The following is an 11,769-nucleotide window of genomic DNA, read 5'->3' on the forward strand; positions in this document are numbered from 1 at the left end:
TCCTGCTCAACCTGGCCCTCACTGACCTGGGCTCCATCTGCACCACTGTCCCCAAAGCCATGCACAATTCCCTCTGGGACACCAGGAACATCTCCTACACGGGATGTGCTGCTCAGCTCTTTTTCTTTATGTTCTTCATGTCAGCAGAGTATTTCCTCCTGACCATCATGTGCTACGACCGCTACGTGTCCATCTGCAAACCCCTGCACTACGGGACCCTCCTGGGCAGCAGAGCTTGTGCCCACATGGCAGCAGCTGCCTGGGCCAGTGGCTTTCTAAATGCTCTGCTGCACACAGCCAATACATTTTCCCTGCCCCTGTGCCATGGCAATGCCCTGGGCCAGTTCTTCTGTGAAATCCCCCAGATCCTCAAGCTCTCCTGCTCCAAATCCTACCTCAGGGAACTTGAGATCATTGCAGTTAGTGTCTGTTTGGTATTTGGCTGTTTTGTGTTTATTGTTGTTACCTATGTACAGATTTTCAGGGCTGTGCTGAGGATCCCCTCTGAGCAGGGAAGACACAAAGCCTTTTCCACCTGCCTCCCTCACTTGGCTGTGGTTTCCTTGTTTGTCAGCACTTCAGCATTTGCTTACCTCAAGCCCCCCTCCATGTCCTCCCCATCCCTAGATGTGGCAGTGACAGTTCTGTACTCGGTGGTGCCTCCAGCCCTGAACCCCCTCATCTACAGCCTGAGGAACAAGGAGCTCAAGACTGACATGTGGAGACTGATGACTGGATAGTTACAGAAACATTAAACTGTGGGTCAATTTCTGCAAATCACTTGTAATAAAACGCATTTTTGATACTTCTTGTTGGTTTCATTTGGGAGATCTGTTTTCTTTGTTTTAATTTTTTCATATTGTCAACAAAGTAAAGCCATTCCTTGTGCCATTTCTCATTTTGTTTCTCTCCACTTTCCCTGTAGCCACAGACTCTGTCAATGAGGGGCTGTGCTCTTGGTAGCTTTAAATGAACTAAAAAATCTCCCAGCAAAGATTTCTGCAGAGATGCCCTTTTGTTGCCTTCTCTGGAGCTGCAGCAGTAATGTCTGTGTGCACAGCTGGGGGCAGATCAGTGCTGGCACAGCAGCTGTGCCCAGCAGCAGCAGCACTTGGTGTTGCCAGTGCTGCTGCCGTGGCCCTGCCCCGCTGCCCCGGTGGCCCTGGTGTTGCTGCAGGGCCTGAGTGCTCTCGGGGCCGGGCACAGCCCTGGGGGTGGCAGTGCCGGGGGCTGCAGCAGGGACAGGCCAAGTAATATAATTAATTCGTAATATAAATAATTTGTAATATAAATAATCTTTGATAGTTCTTTTGGCTTTGCTCTTTTTTCCCCCTGTGTTTTAGTTTTTCAATATTGTCCATAATATAAAACCATTGTTTCTGCCATTTCTCATTTTGTTTTTCTCCACCTTCCCTGGAGCCACTGACTGTGTCAATAGGAGCTGTGCTGTGGGTGGCTTTAATAGAACTAAAGGATGTCCCAGCAGAGTTTTCTGTAGAGATGCCCTTTTGTTGCCTTCTCTGGAGCTGCAGCAGCAATGTCTGTGTGCAGAGCTGGGGACAGATCAGCACTGAGTACAGCAGCCCTGCTCCTGCATGCCACACCATTCCTGATCCAGGCCAGGAGCCATTGGCCTTCTTGCCCACCTGGGCACACTGCTGGCTCATGTCCAGCCTGCTGTCCATCAGTCCCTGCAGGTCCCTTTCTGCCTGGCTGCTCTCCAGCCACTCTGTCCCCAGCCTGTAGCACTGCAGGGGTTGTGGCCAAATTGCAGGACCCGGCACTGGGACTTGTTTAACCTCACCTTGTTGGATCCAGCCTCTCCAGGGCCCTGTGCAGAGCCTTCCTGCCCTCCAGCAGATCAACACTCACATCCAGTTTGGTGTCATCTGAAAAGTCATCTGTCCTTGGTTCCATGCGGCCCCTCAGTGTCACAATGGCCTCTTGGTTACACATGGCCCTGCACTGTCACACTGGTCTCCTTGGTTCCATAAGGCCCCAAAATTTGGCAGTTGACCCCTTGGTTCTGTGGGACTTCACAGTGTCATAATGTGCTCGTTGGTGCTGCAGTTCCACCTCATTGGTGCTGCAGTGGGCCCTTGTTTCCACAAGGCCACATAGTGTCACAACATTCTTCCAGATTCCTTGAGGCCCCATCGTGTCACAGTGGCCCATTGGTTACACAGGATCCGGCAGTGTCACAATGTCCCCTTGTTCTACTGGGCCCTGGAGTCTCCCAATGGTCTCCTTCGTTTTGCAGTGCCAAAATGGTGAAACCCCTTGGTTACACAAGGCCCTGCAGTGTCACAATGGTCTCTGTGGTTCCACAAGGACCAAGAGTGTCACGATGCACTCCCTGGGTCCATTTGGCTCCAAAGCATCACAGTGTACCCCTAGTTCTATGGGGCTGCACAGTGTCACCATGGTCTTCTTAGTTCCATGAGGCCCTGCAGTGTCACAATGGCCCCAGAGTGTCCCAATCATCACAGAATGACAGAATCAAATAGGCTGGAAAAGACCTTTGAGATGATCAAGCCCAACCAATACCCTAATACTGCCTTGTCACCCAGACCATGCCACTAAGTGCCACTGGAGAGGGACAGTGACTCTGCCACCTCCCCCCCCGGCCAGCCCATTCCAATGCCCACTCACCCTTTCTGTGAAGAACTTCTTCCTATTGTTCAGCCTGAACCTCGCCTGGTGCAGCTTAAGGCTGTGTCTTCTTGTCCTGCACTCCAGCAGATCCACACTCACACCCAACTTGGTGCCATCTGCAATTTGTGAATGGTGGACTCGATCCCCTCAGCCAGATCATCAGTGAAGATATTAAACAGGACGGGGCCCAACACAGATCCCTGGGGGACACCACCAGTGCCTGGACACCAGCTGGGTGCAGCACCATCCCCACCACTCTCTGGGCCCAGCCTCCAGCCAGCTCTTAAATCTCTCAGCAAGGAGAGAACCTGCCCAAGCCATGGGCTCCAGCTTTTCCAGGCAATTCGGTGGCTCATGGTTTTAAAGGCTTTGAAGTCCAGTATCCACAGACTGTCCTGCATCCACAGGTGAGTCACCAGGTCATAAAAGGAGACCAGGTTGGTCAGGCAGGACCTGCCACCCCTAAATCCACGCTGGCTGGCTCTGACCCCCTGGCCATCCCATGGGTGCTCTGTGATGGCACTCAGGCTGATCTGTTCCATAACCTTGCTGGGCACCCAGGTCAGGCTGACAGGCCTGGAGTTCCCCAGCTCCTCCTTCCAGCCCTTCTTGGGGATGGGCTCACACTGGCACCTCCAGTCCTCTGGGCCCTCCCTGCTGAGCCAACACTGATGGTAAATGATGGAGAGCAGCTTGGGGAGATCATCCACAGCTCCCTCATCCCCCTGGGATGGATCCCATCTGATCCCACACACCTGTGAGCATCTGAGTGGCTCAGCAGGTCACCAGCTGCTTCCTCCTGGATTACAGGGGAGCTGTTCTGCTCCCTGTGCCCATTTACCAGCTCAGGAGAGCACTTGTCCTGAGAACAGCCTGTCCTAATATTGAAAATTGAAACAAACAAGGTGTTAAGTAGCTCAGCTTTTCTTTCTCTTTAGTTTCTATATTCTCCACTACATCCAATAAGGAATAGACATTCCCTTATCTCTCCTTTTGCTATACACATTTTATAAAAAGTTTTTTTTTTTAAGTTTTTTACAGAAGTGGCCAGGTTAAGTTCTGATTGAGCTTCACGTATCTAATTTTCTTTTGGATAACATAATGACATCCTTAAACACTTCCTGAGTTGCTGGTCCTTTTTTACACTGGAGTTCCCACAAAATCTGAATGGGCAGGCAAGCCAGTCATTTTCCTCACTAGATCATCTTTTGCCACACTGGCATAGGCTGCTCCTTCCTCTTAGGGTTACTTTCTTGAAATGTGTCTATCATTCCTGGACCCCTTTGTTGTTAAGGGCTATTTGCCTTTAAAGAATCAGGACCTGATTTGGTACTCCCCAAATCTGCATCCTAAACAGGCCAATGTCTGCCCTTCCTAATTCCAGTGCAGAAGTTTTGTTGCTGCCCCTCCTTATTTCACAGAAGATCACAGAGTGGGCTATGACATCACAGAATGGGGTATATGAGGTCATAGAACAGCTATGACATCACAAACTGCCTCTGTGATATCACAGAGCAGGCTGTGATATCACAGGTTAGAGGTATGACATCACAGAGCAAACTGAGACATCACAGAGCAGGCTGTGACATCCCAGAGGGGCTGTGTGACATCCCAGCAGGACTGTGTCAGGTCACTGGGTTGGTCACTCTGCCCCAGCTCCCCTCACAGTTTCTCCCAACAAGTCCAATGCTGTTCATGCCCAGCAGGGTCCCTGTCCCCTGGGATCCCCCCGGGCCACCTGGAGCCACAGCCTCCACCAAAGGATGTTCCACAGGATCCACCCCAGAGCCTGACATGGGGACAAGGGGCCAGGGCTGTGTGACCAGGACATCAAGGACGTGGGTTTTCCAGGTCACTGTGGCCTAGGTTGGGTTGCCCATGGCAGGAAAGATGTCTGGCAGCTGGAGCAGGGTCTGGGAAGGGCCTCCAAGGTGGGGCTGGAGCCCTTGGGCTGTGAGCAGAGGCTGAGGGAGATGGGCTGGTCCAGCCTGGAGCAGGGAATGTGGGATCTCAGCACCTCAGGTTGGAGGTGCAGAGTGGCCGAGACCACCCTTGGGGGTCTCGGGAGTCCTGGAATGTTGCTAGAAGTGTCTGGTGGCTGGACTTTGATCCTACACAGGAGACGACACCTGTATGAGGATGGGAGGATTTCACTGGGGTGAATGGTGAAGGGATAAGTTAATTAGAGTGTAAAACACCGGGTTTAGGATTTCTGTACAGGGGGGTCTAAAGAAGTAAGATGGAGGAATTGGGGCGTGTCCTGTCCTTCTTCTTCTTCTTGGCCTCCATCTTCTGTGGTGATGGTGGCACTTTGGGATTGGTTATTACTAGAAGTGCACCGGTTAATAAGGGTAGAAAGTATTGGGGAAAAATTATAAATATTGTATACGTAACTTCGGGTATAAAGATAAGTGACCGCCCTGGGGGCTCTCTGGGTGCTCATGGCTGGCTTGCTGTGCAGACCTCTGTTGGGCTGAAAGAAAATCTTTTAGATAAACAATTAATAAACACCAAGACCGAGAAAAGATCGGAAGTCTCTCCTCGTCCTTTGAAGCGCCAGGCTGTCCAAGGCCACCCTGGGCCTTTCCAGGCCACCTAAACAGGCCGAGAAACCGACAGGGAAGGCTGAGGGGCTCCTCATGCCAGCCTGGCAGTGCCAGCGAGGAGGGGATGGAGAACACAGAGCCAGGCTCTTCACCAGGGGCTGGTGGGAGACAAAAGCCAATGGGTGGAAGGGGAAAGAGGGGAGATCAGCCAGGGCATGAGCAGATGAAATGAGTCAGGCTGGTTTCAGTATTTCCTCAACACCAAGAGCAGCCTGACCTCCCTTCTCCATCCACCACTGACCACTTTGCAAATCAGGAATTGTTGGATCTGTTTTGCCCCTACTCCAGGATGAGCATCCTGATACAAGAACTGAATTGTGTTTATATCTATCATAAAACCATGTTTGTTTGAAAGTAGTTTTAGTATGGAAATCACCTGTGGATGGCAGAATCATCAGAGACTGTTGGAATGTTGCACATTGCTCAGGGAAGAGCTGTGATTGTTATTAAAATGTATCCTGTTCAACTATGGTCTGTTGGCCATGAAGAGAAACTTTCTGTGCCTCTGAGTCTCACCAGTTCCTGACCCCCAAAGGACACAAACCTGATGAGTTTTGGCTCCCACCCAAGTGGTGGCACTTGGACCTCCCTCCATAGCCAGAGCAGAGCTCCCTTGTTCCAGAAAGTCCCTGGCAATGCAGGGATGAAGGAAACAGGACAGGCTGTGGGGATCAGAGGCAGGGTAGAGACAGGGAGAAGAATGACTTTTGCATTTGATGGAGCTGTGCCTTCCCTTGGCTTTGTTGGCTGGCAAGAAATGAACATCCCTCTGTGTCTCGGGCAGCTCCTTCTCCAAGGAAAGCAGGTGGGAGTTGGAGCCAAGGAGCTGAAAGCTGCAGGTGCAGCCTGGGCTGGAGGGAGCTCAGATTTGCACAAGGCTGCTCTGAGTGCCAGGGCTTGGATGGGGGAAATGGTGGGGTGGGAGTAGGGACAGAGTCTGATTGATTGTCAGCCATGAAGGGTCTTGATTTTCATATCTACTCAAACTGCATGAGGGGGTACTTGGATTCAGTGTCAATTGGAGATAGCACGTATCAATAATTTGACAGGAAAAAAAAACCTAAACAGGATATAAAAAATCTCTTCTCGCTGTCTTTTTAAATATCTTGGATTCACTTTGAATACACTACTGAGATCTACCTAACCACAAATGATTTGAAAATTAAAATCAAATTATCCCCTGAGGCTTGGTTTGTTAAAGTGTTCAGAATGTTAATGAGCCCTGGGACACTGAATTCCTGCACTCAAGAGCTGAAGGCTGAACAAGCCTCTGGAGCAGGAAAATTCAGCAGCAGCCTCCAAGTTGGTGAGGATGTCAGCAGCCCCCACTGAGGCCATCCCTGCCCAGAGACCGTGGGGGAATGGGCAGACAAGGAGAGCGTCCCTGGGGCTGGGGCAGCACAACTCAGAGGCAGCAGCGGCTCCAGCTGGGAAATGGAGTGTGGAATGTGGCTGGGAAAGCTCTGCCTGGGCTGGGCCAAGCAGGACAGACAAGCCCTGACTCTCATCCCCCAAACAATTCTTTCAACAAGACATTTAAAAGGAATTACAATTGTTTGTGTCCTCTGAGTTTTATGTGCTGGACAAATAACAACAAGAGACTCTAAAAAGTTCAAAAGAACAAAACAGCCTTTACTGGGAACTTTAGAAAATCCGGGAAACTTTGGCAAAAAGTTTAATACGTTATTCAATCAACAAAAAACACAGCTCAAAGCATTACCTTGTGCCATTCAAATTCACAAACTCTAAGCCTGTTCAATTTTAAGTTACTCAAAATTTGCAAGAGGACATATATAGAAGAAGTAGACACAGAAAGAGAGACAGACAACAAAGATACAGAGAAGCACACACACAGCTACCAATTCCCAGTTTCCAGCAGTGCTCAGATGGAAATTCCAAAGGGATGTAGGGTCAAGATGTGTACTTGCCCTCTGGTTAGCCTTCAATACCCCTTGGTCTTCCTGGTCCCTTCCCCCAGGTGGGACTTGGGCTCATTTGGTCCCTCAGGAGCTGGGCTGGGGCTGCAGAGGTGGCTGTGGAGCCTTGCCTGTGCTGTGCCAGGGACTGGCAGCCACTGCTGGGCTGGGATAGAGGCTCTGGGGGAATTGGGGTGCCAGGGCAGGGCAGGGCTGGACCTGGCCCTTCCTTCCCAACACACAAAATTATTCTAGCCAACAATCTCTTGCAGTCTGTCACAACAGGCAATGTTGGAGGTGAAATCCCAATTCTGGGCATGGGCGCCTGACTAAGAAGGACAGTTCTTTTCCATAGGAAGGAAAGCATGGAGCCTCAGTGTTTCAGCAGCTGATAAGAAGAGACCCCCAACATTCAGTTGGACCAGTCAGGCAGTCAACAGGAGGCCAAACCAGCCAGACCCGTTCCATGTTCCCTTGCTTTTATGGGGCCTAACTGTCACAACAGTGCCTTGAATCCATGGGGTCCAACAGTGTAAAAATTGCCCCTTGATTACAAGAAGACCTGTGGTGTCACAATGGATCCTTGGTTCTATGGAGTCAGGCAGTGTCACAGTGGCCCCTACATTTCATAAAGCGCTGAAGTGTCCCAATGGTTTCCGTGGCTCCCCAGGCCCCACAATGTCATGTGACTCCTCTGTTCCATGAGGTCTGCAATGTCACAATGGACCTTTGGTTCCATGCAGCCCTGCAGTGTCACAAAGATTTCTTAGTTTCATGAGGCCCCACAGTATCACAATGGTCCTCTTGGTTATGTGGGGACCCCCATGGTCACAATGGTCTCACTGGTTCCATGAGGCCTCATAGTGTCACAATGTTTTGCTTATTCCATGGTACCTCATATCATCACAATGGTCTCCATAATCCCATGAGTCCCATCAGTGTAACAATGATATTCTTGGCTCCATGGTGCCCCCCAGTGTCACAATGGCCCCTTGGTTCCGTGAGGCTCACAGTATCACAATGGACCTTTGGTCTGATGGGGCCTCTCAGTGTCACAATCATCCTTACATTCTATGGAGGCACACAGTGTCACTACAGTTCCCTTGGTTCCATGAGGCCCAGCAATGTCACTGTGCTCTCCACGATTCCATGAGACCCCAGAGTGTCACAATGGTCCCTTGGTTCCATGGGCCCTGTGCTGCTGCATTTCCCCCTGCCCTTCTCAGGCCGCCCTGCCAGCTGAGAAATGCTCCTTGGGCCTCGGCCTTGGTCAACAGCCCTTGGGCTCAGCTCCTCTGCAGCTCATCACAAACACTGTCTGCTCCAGGCACTGCTGCTGCCCAACCAGCTCCTGGTTCCTTTAGCAGCAGCCCTGGGAACTGCTTTTGTTCCCTCAGTGGCACAACATCCCTGTTCTCACAGTGCCAAAGAAAGCTGTTGGTGCCAAGTGCGGCCAGGATGAACCATTGCTGGGACTGAAGCCCCTCTCTTGGGGCCCTACAAACAGCGCTCCAAAAGGAGCCCTTGGAGCTCTCCTGGGCCAGCGACTCCCTCTGAGTGGGGCCTCTCCCAGCCGGGAACTCTCCCGTTTGCTGCACTCGGGTATCCTGAACAACCACAGAGCCTGGGCCGATCCCCCCACTCCTCCAGGCTCAACCCTTCACCCACTGGGGAGATGCCAAAGCATCAACCTGGAGCATTTTCTGCCCTCACGGGAATTTCTCCCAGGTGCCTTGCACTGACTCTTTGTGCCTGTGTGCACACAGGAGTGCCTGTGCTGGGGAAAGTGGCAGAAATGCTGCTCTCTGAGGGGTTGGAGTGCCTTGGATAGCTGAGTCACTCAGATATCCAGATATCAGTAAGTAAGTATAAGTCACGAGGTATAAACAAAGTTAAATGCTGCTAAGAGTTGCTCTTTTTCTAAGTTGTTACATTTAATTTATTAGCTAAGTTAAGGATTGTTAAGTGTAATTCCTCTGTTAAATTTCTAACTCATAGGTTTTAAGTTAGATTAAATAGTGTTAAGTGCTGTTCTTTTGCTAAACTGGGGAGTTGAAGGTACCAGTTAAAGTTAAGGTTTAAGTATAGTCCTGTTAGGTTTGACCTCTGTTAAGCTTTTGGCCCATATTCCTTTTATCTTTGCCCTCACTGTCCTTGTGTCTCACACATACCCAGGAAGAGTTCTTGCCTGATTTCTGGTTTGATTGCCTGGATTTGGTTTGGTTTTGTTGTTGCTTTGTTTCCTTGGTGTGCCTGAAGGGTCCAGTCAGGAGCAGAGTGACTCTTGGCAAGGAACTTTGTCCTGCTGTCCCTTAATATTAAATCTGGTTTTTGCTGCTCCCTTGCCGGGGATTTTTTCAGTGCTCTCAAGGCCTCGTTCATAACAGGGTGAAGGAGCCCTGGCCCAGGCTCTGGCCCTGGGGGACACGGGGACACTGCCAGGGGGTCCCTGTCCCCCTGTGCCACCCCCAGGGCCCCAGCCCTCCGTCCCCGTGTCAGGCTCTGGGGTCGATCTCGTGGAACATCCTCTGGGGGAGGCTGCAAGGCTGGGGGTGGGGGGACCCGGGGGGACAGGGGACGCCACTGTGCACGAGCAGGGTTGGACTGCTCTGGGGGTAGCTGTGATGGGGGCCGGGGCAGAGTGACCTCCCCAGGGACCTCACACAGTCATCTGTGATGTCACAGCCCCCTATGATGCCACACAGCTCTTTTGCAATTTCACACAGTCATCTGTGATGTCACTGCCCACTCCGTGACATCACGGAGCACCCTTGTGACCTCACAGAGCCAGCTCTGGGATGTCACCCTGGAATGTCATGCACCTGCACTGTGATTTCACAGAAGACTCTGTGGTGTCAGAAAGTCACTATGTGATGTCACAACCCACTCTCTGATGTCATAGAGCCAGCCTCTATGATGGCAGGATCTGCTCTGTGTCCGCTCATTCTACCCTGTGATGTCAAAGACAGTTGTGTGATGTCACAATCCCCTCAGTGATGTCACAGAACCCTCTCTGTGATGTCATACTGCTACTCTGTATTGGCACAGCACACACTTTGACATCACAGCCTGCTCTATGATGTCATCCAGCCATGCCACGATGTCACAGCCTGCTTTGTGATGTCACAGAATCCCCTCTGTGATGCTGTAGCTGCTCATTGACCTCACACAACAAACTCTGTGCTCTCATAGCCCTACCTGTGACCTCACACAACCCACTCTGTGCTGGCCTTGGCCTCTTGGGGACCACCCCTCATCTGCTTTCAAAACACCTGGGGGCCTGTGCTTTTCTTCTCATTGAAAAAAGCATCTCTCAAGTCCAGGCATCCATGGCCAAAATAGAGAATCAGCCTCCAAAATTCCTTATATCCAAGGATATCTCCCAGACAAAAGCTGCCAGGTCTGTCCAGGTTCTCTTGGTTTCCTGAGGGCCAGATCTCATCTGCCTTTGAAACACTGGGGCTCTGCACTTTACTCCCCATGGAGAACTGTCATTCCAGTCCAGGAACCCATGGCTGAAATGGAATTCCACCCCCAAAACTCCCTGAATATCTAAGGGTTACTGTAAGACAAAAACTGCTAGGAAAGACAGGTCTGGCTGGCCTTGGCTTCTGGTGACTGCTTCTCATCTGCTTTCAAACCCTGGGGTTCTGTGGTTTCCTTCCTATAGAAAAGAACTGTCCCTCTTGTCCAGGTGCTCCTGGCCTCAAGCACATGACAATTTATAGGGACATGGGAGCCCTGTGCTCAGTGGGGTGGGGAGTGAGGACAGCAGAGGAGAGCCCTGGAAGGGATTGAAGGGTGGTTTCAGAGATGGTGGATCCTTTTCACATAGTAGAAAACAGCCAGATAAAGAAAGAATTAATTCCAAAGGCACCTGAGGAGACCCAGACTGGACACCAGGATAAAGGAATTTCCCTGCCAGGGCAGGGCTGTGGTACAGCACGGCCCCAGAAGGAGCCTGAAGCAGCCCAAGGCTTTGTGTGGGCAGGCAGAGGCAGGCAGGAGGCAGAGCTGTCAGCAAAGGAAGGGCCCAGCCAGGTGGGGCAGCCGGGGGATGCCGACAGCCTGCAGGGACAGAGGCGCAGGGCAGGGACACCGTGGGACAGCCTGGGCTGCACAGGGCACAGGGATGGGCAGCAGCTGCAAGACAGCCCTGCCAGAGCCAACTTGGGCAGCACTTTGGCCATGGCTGCTGGGCCTGGGCCTGAGGCAGGAGCAGGAGACAAGTGACCCTTGCAGGGCTGGGGCCTCATTGCCTCCTTGTCCCTGCTCAGCAGCCTGGCAGGGGCCGCCCCATGCTCCTACCCTTGCCATTGCACATCCCCACATGCCAGTGCCCATCCCAGGAAGAGCCCTGAGCAAGGAAGGAGGGACAGGATCTGCCTGGCCAGGGGCTGGGGCTCAGGCCTGGGCTCTTTGCATTCCTCAAACACATCCAGGTTTGCTCAGCACCAGAGACACATTTGCCTTGTTTGTCCCCAGCTGTCATCACTGCCTCCAGTGTCTGCTCTAACTGGAACCTGGGGACACTTTCCCAGTGGTGTCCCTCAGTGGGACACATTAAAACTTCAAGAAAATTTGGAGTTTAA

General features: G+C 51.6%; 1 protein-coding gene across 1 annotated transcript; it reads left to right on the forward strand.

Annotated features, from left to right (window-relative positions):
* Window positions 1-203: 203 nt before the first annotated feature.
* On the forward strand, window positions 204-969 carry LOC134434771 (olfactory receptor 14J1-like; the record flags this gene model as incomplete). Its single annotated transcript, XM_063183383.1, has 2 exons — window positions 204-665; window positions 964-969. Coding segments are annotated over 2 exons (468 nt in total), but the record flags the coding sequence as incomplete, so codon positions are not given.
* Window positions 970-11,769: the final 10,800 nt, after the last annotated feature.

This window comes from Melospiza melodia, unplaced genomic scaffold (assembly GCF_035770615.1).
Source record: "Melospiza melodia melodia isolate bMelMel2 unplaced genomic scaffold, bMelMel2.pri scaffold_47, whole genome shotgun sequence".
NCBI lineage: Eukaryota > Metazoa > Chordata > Aves > Passeriformes > Passerellidae > Melospiza > Melospiza melodia.